Source organism: Chiloscyllium plagiosum, chromosome 4 (genome assembly GCF_004010195.1).
Source record: "Chiloscyllium plagiosum isolate BGI_BamShark_2017 chromosome 4, ASM401019v2, whole genome shotgun sequence".
Classification (NCBI taxonomy): domain Eukaryota; kingdom Metazoa; phylum Chordata; class Chondrichthyes; order Orectolobiformes; family Hemiscylliidae; genus Chiloscyllium; species Chiloscyllium plagiosum.
In genome coordinates this window covers 91,873,238-91,889,028 of record NC_057713.1, presented here as the reverse complement: position 1 = coordinate 91,889,028, position 15,791 = coordinate 91,873,238, and the positions used below count along the sequence as shown (strand labels likewise).

The 15,791-nt window shown below is 37.9% G+C and overlaps 1 protein-coding gene across 1 annotated transcript in view; it reads left to right on the top strand.

The window, feature by feature from the left end:
- LOC122549584 (potassium voltage-gated channel subfamily G member 2-like) overlaps nucleotides 1-15,791 on the top strand; it is a 62,803-nt gene that overhangs the window by 33,698 nt on the left and 13,314 nt on the right. Inside the window, exon 2 of the mRNA XM_043689419.1 lies at nucleotides 10,525-11,344. Coding sequence (XP_043545354.1) covers nucleotides 10,607-11,344 — 738 coding nt within the window. The 5' untranslated portion in view covers nucleotides 10,525-10,606. The remainder of the gene's footprint in view (nucleotides 1-10,524; nucleotides 11,345-15,791) is intronic.

Genomic DNA, 15,791 nt, shown 5'->3' with positions numbered 1-15,791 from the left:
CTTAATAACATTTGATGTGGCACTACATGAAATACCTTTCGGAAATTCAAACATATCACATCTACCAGTTCTGCTTTGTTCAACTTGCACGTAATTTTCTCAAAAAGAAAACTCTAGTGAATTAGTTAAACATAATTTCCCTTTCACAAAACCATGCTGACTCTGACTACATTATGATTTTCTAAACATCCTGCTATAAGCTCTGTAATGAGAGATTCAAGCAATTTCCTAATGACAGACATTAACTGAACTAGCCATTTATTTTCCTGTTTTCTGGATCTCTCCTTTCTTAAATAAAATTGTAACATTGGCTATTTTCCAATCACTTAGGATCCATCAGATTCCAGAAACATTTTTAAGATTATAAGCATTGTATCTACTGTTTCTGACTTTATCTGGTTCTCAGGGTTTGTTAGCCTTTAGTTTCCCCAGCACCTTTCTTTGGTTATGCTGCTATCATGCTTAGGAAGGTTGAACTAAGGCTTTCAGAGGAGTATCCATAAAACCTATCTGAATCACTTGCAATGAAATGGTCTCCGGGCATGATTGATAGGAAGTTACTCAATCATTTCACTCCTAGATGATATAATGTATCACTACATGCAATGATAAAAGTTGGTGTATTTAATCCACTTTTTAATTTAGAGAATCCATCTCAACATAAATGAAATACTGCCTTTTATATTGTACATTGTATTGGAAGTTTGCCTGTTATCAATATTCTAATTCACTTGTTCTCTTTTATGGCTGCTGGTTTTTATTAATTGCAAATTGATGATATCAGATCCAGCATATTTAAAGAGAACTGTTAGCTCCCATTATTGATAGTTAGATTTGCAATTGATTTTCATGTTAAATTTTTATGCATGAACACTCAGGAGAAGTGTAATAATCTTGGCATATTATTATTTTATAGGCTTAATTTTTTATAAGTGATTCTGTAATTTGCAATGGGTGGTAATCAACTACTGATATTATAAAGCAGTAAAATTGATGTTGCTGAAAATGTGTTGCTGGAAAAGCGCAGCAGGTCAGGCAGCATCCAAGGAACAGGAGAATCGACGTTTCGGGCATAAGCCCTTCTTCAGGAATGAGGAAAGTGTGTCCAGCAGGCTAAGATAAAAGGTAGGGAGGAGGGACTTGGGGGAGGGGCTTTGGAAATGCAATAGGTGGAGGGAGGTCAAGGTGAGGGTGATAGGCCGGAGTGGGGTGGGGGCGGAGAGGTCAGGAAGATGATTGCAGGTTAGGAAGGCGGTGCTGAGTTCGAGTTGATGTTAAGTATTTTTCCTTTTCCCAATTTGGGAACATTTAAATTAGAATATCCAACTATCTGTGGAAGAATGAGTTTATTTGCTATTTGATATATGAAAAATTAATTTCATTATTCAAATTGCATTTTAGACTCGATAATGACAAAATTATGTGTTATCTATGTATCAATAAATATCTTATGTGAAGTTAAATCTTACATGCTATTCATAAGTCTTACTTCCCGATGCCTTTAGTTTTACTCTCAATCTTGATAAGATTTACCATTGTAAATTGTAATGTCAACATTTATCGTTCAATTTATAGAATCTGGTCACTAAAAGTGGCTGTGCAGAACATGTTTCTTAAGTTGCTCTTCCAATTCCAGTACCTTCTTGTTTACTAAGGGAAAAATACTTGTATTCGTCAACCAGCCATTGGTAATGTTGAAGCAATTCACTCTTGGATAAACATCTTTCTTTGAAAGTTATGGAAACATACTATCGTATTTAGGGAGGTTCAATTTAAGCTCTTTATTCAGAAATTATTCCATTCAATTCTTAACTTATACTTTTGTTGCCATTAGAAACAAGGCAAATTTATGTCACAGAAGGAAACCATTTGGCCATATGTGTTTATGTTGGTAGAAAAGCTCTTGGTTGCCCTCCAAGTATTTTTAAAAATGTAATGAGTATTTCTTTCTTTACCAACATTTCAGGCAGAGCTCCAGATCCTTACCACTAACTGGGTGAAAAGAAATGCTCAACTCTCTTCTAATCTGTTTACCAGTTATTTTAAATCTATGTTCACTGGTCACTGGTCTCTCTGCTCATGGAAATAGATCCTTCCTATTTAGGATCTTCCTATCTTAGGCCCCTCATAATATTACACACCTCAATTAAATCTCATGTCAGCCACCACTGTTCCAAAGAATGCATGTCTAATCTTGCCTCAAATTAAATTTCTCCATTCCTAGCAACATTTTCATAAATTTTCTCCATACCATCTAGTGTGATTCCGGCCCCTCATTATTCTAGCAGAGCTAAAGTGATAATTCTATTTTCAAATATGAGCTTGGATGTCCTGTGATTAGTGCCCAAGGTTTGATAGGATGGTACTTCTGTTCACTGAGCATAGCAAGTGCTGATTCCATTTTAACTGAGATAACTGCTGAGATCAGTCCTTAACTGTATAATGTCAACAATCTTCAAGTGTTGAAACAACTTCCAATTGGAAGCTTCCCCACTCAAAGGCAGGAAACCACATTCAGCTTAAATTAAAGAGATAGACATTACCCAAAGACATTTCGCTATCAAATACAGCAAGTGGTCTTATGGAAGTGTGAGTAGCATCAATGTCCATTCTGCTTTTAAGTCCCTCCTAAGACTTGTTGGTCAATGAAATTGTGTTCATAACACAGCCAAGCAGTTATGTATCAATCTGTAAATCCTTCCAACACACACAACTGACAGGCATGTAGTACGAATGGAAGACATTCTTGTTCAGTTGTGTCATGGAAATAAAATTGGAGTCTCTACCATTACAATGCATAACCAGTCCACACAATGCATGCAACAATGCACGTTGCCACAGAAACGTGGATTCTCTGCGTGAACTGCAACACATTACCATGAGACAACAAGCTCTGCTTTATACACAATCTCAAAAGTTTGTTTGGAAAATCAAAGCTTACTTCAGATTTGTTGAGAAAATTCAGAAAGGTTCTTGTAAGACCTCAGCAAAAGGAAGTCATAGTTTTTTGGAAAAGGTTATCAGAGGGCACCATTGCAGTAGGTTCTGATCCAATGGAAGGAGATAACCAAAGCACTCCGTGCAAATTTTGTGACTCTCTAAGCTTTGTCTTTTGGTGCAGGATGAAACTTATTAGCTTAAGCAAGGTACCAGGAGTTGCCCCACCGTCCAAGAAAGCACTGTGTTATGAGTGTTTATCCAGTTCTAGTCACTTCTCTTGATATGTTAAAGGACATTAGTTGTTTACCAACAAGGAATGACATGGGACAGAATTTTCTGCTTTCACTAGTAGTGAACATGGAGGCAGGATGAGCTTTAATTGGATAAGTTGGTTAGGGACTTGAATGCTACCACCTTCCTAACTCCATCAGAACTATATTCTGGGCTGGAAGCCCCACAGTCAACTTTCTGGCTGTGCCACCAATTAAGACCACGTGTGCAATTAATGGTCACTAGTAAAAGGCCACATCATGGCTGCAAGTAACTCAGCTAAAAGCATGCCTGATGATGATGATGGGGTGTGCACCACATGTCAAACTGTGTCCTCTTATCACCTTGGCGTGTCAGTAATTCCTCAGTCAAAGGCAACCAGCGCCCATTCGAGGGATCGATATTGGGAGGGTGGGCCTGATTAAAGCCACTACCAGTCTCTGATTGGCTGGTAGCTCTCACACAGCAGGAGCTCTATCCCCAGAGTCATGATTCCAAGGGAAGATCGACTGGCAGTCTCACCATGACCTGACTGACATATGGTTTGGTGAGCCTTCTAGAAAAGAAGCACCACAGATCTCCCAGCACACTCCAGCTGGCAAGTCAGACCCTCAATACCAGAAGAAGATTCTGCCCACATTGGATCTTGCACAAATTTAGCTCTCAGAAAGCCTCATAGCAAGCCATATGAAATGGCTTAAATCTGGTAGGCCTCATGTTGTCATTTAGATGTTAGCTATCATGGTAACTGAAGGTTTTTCATCTTTTCTGCTTTCTCATTGTAGGATAAGAGCAACAAAAGTATCAATCTAGGTGGCAGCATTCACTTAGCTAGGTCCAAACCTTCAATCTACTACAAGGAGGAGGCCCATGCATGTAGTGGGGAGTAATAAGAATATGTGTATTTGTGTTAATTATGGGCATTTCTACCTGTTGCATCCATTATTCACTTCAGTAAGCTGTACACTTTTGAGAGTGATGCTGTCAGCTATTCCTCATGATACTATTCTGACTTCTTCCCATATTACGTTACTGCCCACCCCCCTCCAACTACCACCATCCAGCCCTCCAGCCAAAGTCAGTGAACAGAGAACAAAAACAACCTGTTGTTGAGGAAAAGATATCCCATTAAAATACCAGACAGTTTGTCTTAAATCTCCATTAGGTTTTTTTTTAAAATAACACCTTGCCATTTAACCTCATGACAGTTTTCAAGAAAATAATTTGTTTTCACAGTAATTCCCTGTTGCAACTTGTTGCAAACATACTCCACAAAGTTAAGTTCAGTGAAAATGCACTTTAGTACTCACTAGCAGTCAACCATCCAGGCAAAATGTGAGGACTGCAGATGCTGAAAATCAGAGTCTACATTAGAGTGGTGCTGGAAAAGCACAGCAAGTCAGGCAGCATCCAAGGTGCAGGAAACTCGCGTTTCGGGCAAGAGCCCTTTATCAGGAATGAAGGCAGGGAGCCTCCAGGGTGGAGAGATAAATGGGAGGGGGGTGGGTCTGGAGAGAAGGTAGTAAAAGAGTACAATAGGTGGATGGGGGTGGGGATGAAGGTGATAGGTCAGAGAGGAGGGTGGGAAAAGATAGCAAAGAGAACCATCCTACCACCGAAAGTAAACAACTGGTGGTTTTAAAAATGCCTATATTAAAATTGTTCTTTCTCACAATCCCTCTCTGTTACTTCTCCTCTTGTCTTTATCCAATATTTATTTCCTTTTCCATTTCTCTTTCTGTTACTGATTTGACAGCAACCCACCCACTCTAATTTACCATCCTTTCTACATTCTTAAATTTTGTTGGTGGAGCAGGAACCAGTAGACATATAATTTTTAGAGTTTGGATTTTAAGATATGTCATATGGGGTTGGTTGCTTTTCTGAAGGGCTTAAAAAGCTAATAACTATGTCAGACAGTCCTTCCAGAAAAGTGGCCTAATCCAAACTGTATCAGAGTAGGGAACCCTACAAAGATGATGGAAGATTGTTTAGACTGTGGTTACAACAGTGGGGGCGGGGGTAAACACCTTGGGCCATAAACCTATTATGTTTTTATTTGGTATAAATTAAGGATTCATTTTGTCTTAGAAAATCCACAGATTAAAATTTGGGACAATTTGGAGGAGACCTGACCAGGATCAGAAGCGAATACAGTATCTTGATTGAAAAAGGAGAGAAGAAAAATTCATGGAAAGCACGGTTCCCTCAATAGACTCATTCAGTCTATGTAACTTCCAGAAGAGGAGAATATAACTGGAACCATTCATTACCAACTGAAAACACATTGGAAGTTGAAATCCTGACCCTCTCTTATCAGGGCACAAAAGAGAACTTTCTGAACATGAGTAAATCAAAATTTCCTATTATCTATTTTTGATTATAAACACAATGCACATTCCCACAAAGATACAATTACATTTAAAATTCTTAATAAACTTTGTTGATCGATAATTATTTGTGCTTAGAAGTCAACAGTAGTACTGATTTAACATCACACTGGAGGACTTTACAATGTTTTATTTTACAATAGTTCCTGATGAGTATTACTGATGAGAATAACACCCAAACAAAATGAAGTTTTTATTTGTTTATTGTATGCTGATTTAATATATCTTGCTCCAATACCATTTTCTTAATGTCAAAAATGATTAGTGTCTGCAGCAGCAATTTGTGTCTAACATATCTAAGCATTTCAAACTGCTTCACAGAGGCATAATAATTATAGAATGAATGTTCAACCAAAGGAGGAAATATCAGATAAGGTCAATCCTAACAAGGATTTTAAAGAAGAAAAGAGAGATGGAAATGAGTTCAAGAAGAGAATTGAGATTAGGCAGGTTGACCAATTGTGACATGAAGTGAAGTGAAGGACTCCAATAAGGCCAGTGTTAAGGCCATTTCTATGAATGCAAGTAGTTACTGACATAGGTTCGGTGAAGACAGTTGAGTGTTTAAATTAGATTAGATCCAAATGAAAATAGCCCAGTTGAACAATACAAAGGAGGAGTGGTGTTGGGGGAGGATGATGAGGCCGAACATATTAAAAGCAACAGGGAGACTGAAAATGCTGAGGATGAATAATGTCTATGGTTACTGCCATGAACATTATCATTTGTGACTTGGCTATATAGGGGGAGTATTTATTGCTTAGTTGTAATTGACAATATGGCATGTCATTTTGTTTCCTAATTTTTCTCTCTTTGATATTTGAGTCATGTTGGATGATGATTTCACTGCTGCACACTAGCCTTGGATAACATGCTGAAGCTGTCACTCTCCATCTAAACTTAACACAGAATAATGTAGGATGGGTTTCCTGATTTTTATCTCCTTCACCTTCATTCTCTAGTAAAAACCTTGTCCTAATTCAGTACCTGTTCCGATGATCCACATATTGCTGGAACTGCTTATATAGAGAGCAGTTTGTAATACTTCACGGCATTAACATTAATGCTGTTTTGAGTGTTTCATTAGCATGGAAGTGTTCTTTTGTAGTTGTCAGTGCTCCAAAAGGTTTTTTTGATATTACCATTAATTCAAAAATAACTTATTTCAATTCCTTTGTGATCCGGCATACCGAGATTTTGTTTATCAAGCACTTGTTATCTACATTGCTATTTTTCTTTCATCTATCTAGTTCAAGCTGACTCACTCCCTGCTGTGGAACATTTATCGCTGACTTTCTACCTGAATGTTGTAGGTGCATATAACTTTTAACAGTAGCTCATCTACAATGGCAATTCCTAACAAGACCACTTCTCTATCTCCAACAAAACAGAATCAAACCATCTCCTCATGATGTTCAATGGCATTATTATCACTGAATCTCCCACCATAAACATCCTTAGAGGTGACCATTGATAAGAAATTAAATTGGAACAGCCGTACAAATAGTGTGGCTACAAAGTCACGGGCTAGAAATTTAACTCCTCCAAACTTCCCAGAGTCTGTCCACAATCGACAAGGTACAAGTGTGAGAGAAAACTCTCCATTTCTCCATTAGTGTGGCTCCAACAATACTCAAGATGTTTGACAGGATGCAAGAGAAAGCAGTCTACATGATTGTCAACCCATTGCACCCCTTGAATATTTACTCCCTCTGCTACTGGCACACAGTGGTGCAGGTGCACAGTAGTAACTCACCAAATTTCCAATGGACCCATCCAAACCCACACCTCTATTTTTCTAGAAGGATAAGAATAGCAGATAGATTGGAACACCACCACCTGCATTGTCATCCCCAAGCCACTTACCATCTTGACGTAAAACTATATCGCTGTTTCTTCATTATTGTTGGTTCAAAATCCTCAAATTTCCTCTGTATCAGCACTTGGGGTGTATCCACACCACATGAACTGGAGCAGTTCAAGAAGCTGGCTCACCATCACTTCCTCAAGCAAATTAGGTGTGGGCAATTAACATAGGCCTTACCAGTGAAGCCCACAACTCAAAAGCAAAGAAACACAAAAACCTTTGTGCTTTCTTTGGCTGGAAACCCAGAAACCCCTGTGGAGTTTCAGTCTGCCAGGATTCCTTGTGCCATTTCATTAACCAGGAAAATCTGCGATTCTTTTGCATACAGAATGTGACAAAATCAGAAAGAATAATGGATATATCTTTAGATGATTTTAGATACAAAATGCACTTTCCTTTTTCCAGGATGGAGCCCAGAGCCTGTTAAAATCATATTCATAATATTCTGTAGATAGTGGATGACCCAGGTTGCTAATCTGATTACATTTCTTCGCATTATTGTCAGGGACTTTAGCCTGGAAAAGTTGTGCTCTGCTAATCCTCAAGTGATTCCACACGTAGAACACATCATGGAATCTTTGGATTATTTAACTGATTTATTTAAAAAGATATATACTGAATGTATATATTTTGATATCCTTTGTTCATTGTTTTCATTGAATGTTGAGTTTTCAGTTTGTTTTTTAAATTGAAACATGGGAATATCACTCCACCCACATATAAACAACACATTGAGACATTTATAACAGACTGTTTCCTCTAAAAGTCTCACAGAATATTGGATAGTAACAAATATACTCATTAAGACGATAATGTAAGCCACAGTGAAATGATATTATCCTAATTCTTGTTTAAGTATTTGAATTATGAGTAACTCACTTGTTTTATGTTTGATTATTTTTAAATAAAAATGATCATTACTCTTAGAGTAAATATAAATGCCTGATATTAAGCAATAATTTCAGATTATACTTAAAGGGTAATATACTAAAATAAAAAAAGTGTACTGGTTAGCGCTATGGCACACTGACAACATATAGCATGTACTACAGCAAAATGTAATTAAGCTCCAGTCTGCATACCAAAAACCTGCTTCATTGCATCAAACATACCAGCAATGGAAACAAGCAACATGATCCATCTCGCCTCTGGAAGTATTTGTATGCCTCAAAAGTCTCCTCTCATTCTACTCTCCACATCTCAGTCTTGCTGCATATCTTTCTAGTCTGTTTTCTTTCATGTATTTTTCTAATTTCCTTTTGCGAGCATATGGAATATTTGCCTCAATCAGTTCCTATGGTAACAAGTTCCACATTTTGTTTTATTCAGGCTAAACTAGCAATTATTGCCCATCCCTAATTGCACAGAGGCAGTTAAGGATTAACCACATTTCTGTAGGTCTGATGTCATATGTAGGCCAGATCAGTTAAGGACATCAGTTTCCTTCCTGAAGGACATTACAGGCAGTTCCTGTGTTGTAAAAGGGTTCCGTTCCTGAGTCTGTTCCATAGTTGATTTGTTTACAAGTCAGAACACAATGTAGAACAATATAAAGCAGCCGTTTTTAAGTACAGGAAATATTCAGATGTCAAATATTTAAAAGTACACCCCTGTATGGTATTGTGTTCGCAAGTAAGAAGCTTGTATATTGGGGACACTTCAGTCGTGAACTCGATGAGTTTTTCTGACACGAAAATAGAAATTGCTGGAAAAACTCAGCAGATCTGACAGCATCTGTGAAAATAAATTAGAGTTAATGTTTTAGGTCCAGTGATCCTCCATCAGGACATTCTGTTTTTGTTTCTGATTTCCAGCATCTGCAGTTCTTTTGGTTTTTTCCTGACACTTGGCAATTAATTCATCATCAACTCTTAATTACAGATTTGTAATGAATTCAGACTTCACCATCTGCCATGGCAGGATTTGAATTCCTATCCTCAGCACATTACATGGATCTCTGGACTAATAGTTGAGTGGCAATATCACTAGGCCATTACCTCCCACTAATTCTAACCACTGAGGAATGAAATGTCTGAGATTCAACTCAGATATGATATTAGGGGCCATAACTACAAGATAATTACTAAGTAGAAATATTCACTCTGGCTACCTTGTTCCACCCATTCTTAATTTTAAAAATTTCTATCAGGCATTCTCTAAGACTTCTCTTTTCTAAAATTTGAAAGCTGAGCCATTTTAATTATGTCCAATAGCTATAATCTGCCAGTTCTCAATCCACTTACTCAAGTGCTTTATGTCCTCTTTCCAAAATGAAGAGCAGACCTATGCGTTTCTCCCCATTTGTGGCTTGACCAGTGTCCTATACACTGTACAACAACTTTTATATTCTCTGGGGCCATGCAGGGGGGTTAGTTTAGCTCAATTGGCTGGACAGCTGGAGTGATAGCAACAGCATGGATTCAATTCCCACACTGGCTGATGTTACCATGAAAAAAATCACCTTCTCAACCTGTCTGCTCACCTGAAGCATGGTGATCCTCAGGTTAAATCACCACCAGTCACCTCTCTCTAATGAGAAGGCAGCTCTATGGTCTGGTAAGTCTATGACAACATTTTACTTTTGAATTCTATCATCCTAGAAATTCATTTGCAGTGAATTGTTAGCATTTATAATTGCGTTGCTAAATTGCAATGCTGTTTTTACGTTATTTGTTCAGCTTTTACCCTAGAACTGTCTATTCTTCAAAATCATTGAAGGTGCAGATGATATTTCCAATTTCCCGCCCAAAGTATGTTAAGCTGAAGTGCTTTCCTTATGAATGCAGGTTTGGCTGTTCCTCTATGATAATCTATTATTTTCATACTTACAAGTAGGTGGCTTTTGAAATGACACAGAAAAATAGTTTTGAGAAAACAAAGAAGTGGAAAGAGACACTAGCAAAGGGAGAATACACACAAATACCGTTTGACCGTCTCTAGTATCCCATGTGACAGATACAGCCTCTCGCCTTTAGCCTTGCCCATCATTGTGTCTGACTACCCAGTTTTAAGGTGACTGTATGGATAAGATTTTCAACTGATCTTTTCTCTTTACAGATGCAACAGCTTTATTTCACTGGATCATTCTCCATGAGATAAAACAAATGATTGGTCCTGCCAAGCTATAGATGAAGTTACAATGGCTCTGCTGGCTGAGGGCAGATTGGATGGACAGCACAAGATCTGCACTTGCACCACTGGGGGTGTGGAGACTCACACCAACAAAGGAATCTTTTACCAAAAAGTCAAACTGCTTCAACCAGATGAAGATGTCTGCTATGTCCCCCAACTCAATGACAGACTTCGGTATGCGATCATTAATGTTGGAGGCATTAAGTATAAGATGCCATGGATTATACTTGACCAGATCCCATTAACACGTCTAGGCAAACTCAAAGAATGTAGTGGTTATGATGAAATCATGGACATCTGTGATGACTATGATGTAACCCACAATGAATTTTTCTTTGACCGCAATCCTTGTGCCTTCAGAACTATCATGACTTTCCTGACAGCTGGAAAACTAAGACTCCTCAGAGAAATGTGTGCTCTCTCCTTTCAGGAAGAGTTGGTTTACTGGGGCATTGAGGATGAAAACTTGGAATGGTGTTGTCGCCGTAAACTGTATCAGAAAGTCGAGGATCAAGAGGAACTGAAGAGGGATTATGAAGTGTTACTTACTGAAGAATCACAGGGTGCCTTTGATGACACGACTCGCTTGGGTCACTGCATGAAGAACCTCAGGGACATGGTGGAAAATCCCGATTCAGGGATACCAGGAAAGCTCTTTGCTTGCCTTTCTGTTATATTTGTGACAATCACTACAATAAGTCTCTGTATCAGTACCATGCCTGATCTGAGAGAAGAGGAGGAGCGGGTGAGTTAACATTCAGCTTTATCTATGCTGTAAGATGACAATTTTAACTTGTTTGATCTTTCATAAATGTTTCAAATAATTCTGAGTACAAAGTTCAATCATTCTCTTGAGAAAATAATCATCTCTACCTATTCTGGATTATTTATTGACTTCTATCATGACTCCATTGGCAGTTTAGTTGACTATGATCTATCACAGATTGTTACTGTGCATAAGACAACCATTTGACCCATCATTTCTGCACTGGCTTTCTGAACATTTTATCTAGTGCTTAATCTCCTGCCTTTTTCCTATACCTTGGCGCATTGTTTCTTTCAAATAATCATCCAATGCACTCTTGAATGCCTCAGTTGAATTTGCTTCCACCAACCTTCAGGTCAGTGCATTCCATACCTTAACTCACATTGTGAAAAGGTGGTTCTCTCTTACCTGCCATTCCCACAATTCCCTTTCCTGCCTCTGCACTTGTACTTTTTTCAGGTCTGATGGCAGCTTATTAAGCTAAAACATTAACTCTGTTCCTCTCACCACAGATGCTGTCAGATCTACTGAATTTCTCCAGAATTTCTACTATTGTTTTAGATTTTCAGCAATTGCAATTTTTTGCTTCACTTTCAACATCTGTATGTTGCTTGGTACTTTAGTCCTTCTGTGTGGAACTCACACCTTGCATGATTTAATCTGAGAGATCTTTTTAAAGTAACAGATTGACAGCTGTATCTTTATTGAAGACTTGTATCTGGTCTGGAAATTAGGAGTAGGTCCATGAAGCTTTGTAGAATTGGAATAATAGCCGAAAGATGCATGTTGGAAATTTCTATTTAGCTGTGCCTTAACACACTAATCAGTCTGAAGCAACAAGGGGTCTGGAACTAATCAGAAAGGTCCTATAGCCAATTAGCAACATCTTTATGCAGTCAATTTAATGTTAAGGATTAGTGCAGAAGTATTTTGACATTTGAGAATGGTAGTAATTTTAATTACTGTAAATGCTCAGATGTGATAAGCATTTTGCAGTTATCTGTTTAATATTCAATAGATTTGCCTGTGGATTTATATTCTGAGCTCTACTTTGGTAGAACCTTTATTCCTCTACCTAAGACAGGCAGATCACAATGCAATGCTGTGATGGATTCTAGCAAATCAATGTACAATGATAATAACAACTTGCATCTATGTAGCATCATTAGCATAATAAAATGTTCCAAAGAGATTAACAGAACCAATTTCAAAGAAAATAATTGATAATGAGATACAAAAAGAAAACATTTGGACACATTAGGAAAAGGATTGAAATATCACTGAAGTTTACAAAAAAAATTCCAAACCTTTAGGCTTTGTTGGTTGTAAGTACAGCCACCAAGAGCAGAATTTTTGGATGTGCCAGAATTTGAAGAATGGGGAGATCTAGCCTTGCTGGTTAAGGAGAGATTAGGGTATGGAGTGATCTGAAAATTATGATGAGGGTTCTAGTCTCCCAGTCTTCCTACACATATCTGGACAGTGGCCAAGTAGGGTAAACATTTGTTCAGATGTGTGTGATATACCTTTAAGGGATATGTTCATGATATCATCACCATATCATGATAGGTGACCTGATGGTATAAAGCTCTCAGTCTCCATTTCACTAAGCTCAGTTCTCTTGTAATGTGACACACTGAGGAAAGAGTGATACAGTACATCTGAATTGCTTAGCTTAAGCCCAGATGTAGAAATATGTAAATACCAGGAGCTAGATTAAAAGTTCAAATTCTATACTATGTGATCCATATTTACATTATAGGAGTTAATATAGGTATCACAGCATTTTGGTGGCAGATCATCAATGCATCTCACAACATCACATCGAGGCACATCTATGGAACGGATATCCAAAACCCAATAAAAATATCCAACCTAAAAACCCTAAAAGAATCTTAGATAAATTCAGAAAACACATGTCTTTCTTAGTTTTTGTTCTCCAACTTCCGTCATTTCACACTATTATTAGAGATTCCATTTTGTTAGCCATGGACTCACCTCTTTATTGTGTGACTTGAGGAAGCTTAAGCTGATTTGAAAACAAAGGATTGAATAGGAAATCTGATTCAATGTTATACCTGAATAATTCTGCACAACTTTCTTACTAAACTTGTTTCAGAAAAGTTTGAATATCTTCAGAAAATATACTCACGAGTGTCAGTTTCTTTCTGAGATTAATTCAGTTGATTTAAATTGACTGCAGCTGTGGAATCAATTCAATATATTTAAATCTTAGAAAAACCAAGTGTCTTCTGATTTAATTAAATTTCCCTGTGAGTATTACATAATCTGTAAAAACAACTAAGCAAAATTCCGGGGGTACCAATGCTCCATGTGTATAGAAAATCTATTGTGCTAATGTACTATTTAAATCCCCAAAGTTCAGTAGAATATTTTTCTCCATGATATATATAAAACAAAACACATTTCCACAATATGTTTATCTCTACTCATCTTTGGTAAGTTAATCTCCATAAATGCCTTTGGGCAGGTCATCCCTGCATTCAAATTGAGGAGAACCAATTGCAGTTTTGTTGCTACTTTGGGCAAAAGTAACAGGGAAAAAAAAATTATTTTGTGGGAGGCCAAATACAGGCAAATAATTGCTTTGATACTGAACTGGTGACACTGCAATAACAACTTTAAAAATAATTCATGCTGAAGGAACATCAGCACATTTGCAAGTTGTGACAGTATGTGACTTGGAGGTGCTGGGTTCTCAAATGCTTACTACCCTCTGTTTTTATTGCTGGTAGAGATCACAACAGGTATGGGAGCTGCTGTCAAAGGAACCTTGGTGAGATGGTGCAGTGCCTCTTGTGGATGTTACACACTGCAGCCATAAATCACCAATGTTGGAATGAGTGAATGCTTGTGGATATGTTGCCAATCAAGGGGGCTGTTTTGCTCTCGATAGTGTCAAAGAATTCGTGATTTTTTGGAGCTGTCCTCATCTAGAATATCCCATCACACTCTAGATTTTTATCTGTTAAAGGTTTATGGAATCCAGAGATGAATTACCTGCTCTCAAACCTGCTATAGATACAGTAGTCATGTGGCTAATTCAATTAAGTCTCTGGTCAATGATAAATGCCAGGACATTAGTAGCAGAATCAGCACTGGTAATTGGTGTTGAAAATCATGTGGAGGTCAACAGTCTTTCTCTTGTTGGAGTTGGTTGTCTTGAATATTTCATTTCATTTTAAACTCCAAGCCTAAATTTTGTCCAAATCTAGTTGCATATGAACACGGACTGAATCAGCATGTGAAGAGTTGTGAGTGGAATTAAACACGAAACTATCATCAATGAACATTCCATTTCTGATCTTATCAAGGAGGAAAGCTCAATGATGAAGAAGCTGAAGATGGCTGAGACTAGAATTCTGCCCTGAGGAAGTTGTGCAGCAATATCCTAGGTTCTGCCCTCCGACAGCCATTACCCTTTGTGCTAGGTATAACTCCAATCATTAATTAGGTTGTCATCTCAGTTTCAGGCATGCACGTTACTTTTCCTGGCATGCTGTCTAGCACTCTCGATTCAGACAGAGTTGGTCCCAGGCTTGAAGTTAATTGCAGAGTGAGGAATATGCCAACCACATGACTCCAATTAGTGTAGAGTTCTCTCCTTGATTCCCAATTACTTCAATTTTGTAGAGCTCATTGATGTCAAGGACAACCACTTTTATCTCACCTCTGGAGTTTAACTCTTTCGTCCAAGTTTAGAGCAAGACTGGAATGAGATATGATTGGGGTGTTTCTGATGGAACCCAACTGAGATTTAATGAGAAGATGTTTGTTGAGTAAATTCTATTTGAAAGCACTGATGGCAATATCCCTATTATCCAGAGTTGCTTAATGGGGTGATAATTAGCTGGTTTTGTGAAGACAGGACATACTTGGGACTTCTCCACTTTGTTGAATAGATGCCAATGTTTTAGCTGTATTAACATAGTTAGACTAGAAACACAGTTCATTGTGGAACAAAGTTTCCAGTACCACAGCTGGATTGTTATCAAGGTCAAGATTGAATTGACTGAGGACCACCTTCTATGAAAGTGAGGCATTCCAATGAGGCCAAGATGAATCAATTATTTGGCTTTTCTGACTGAAAATCTTTGCAAATACTTCATTGTGATTTGGAAATGAAAAGCACTTGATTTACCTTACTTTGCCTTTCCAGAGTAATGTATCTGAAAAGTTTGAACATGAGGTTAAGCAAGCTATTTTGCTCTGTTGCAATGTAGTGGTGACATGGGTGGTATTTTCCACTAACAGTATGCTGCTGTCAGTCCAAGAAGACATTCTGTCTACTATACAATTGAGTAATGTCATATATGACTACAACCTGTAGCATCAAGGCTTGGCATATTCCTCACTCTGCAATTGCCATCATGCTTGGGACCAACACTGTCTGAATAGAGAGTGT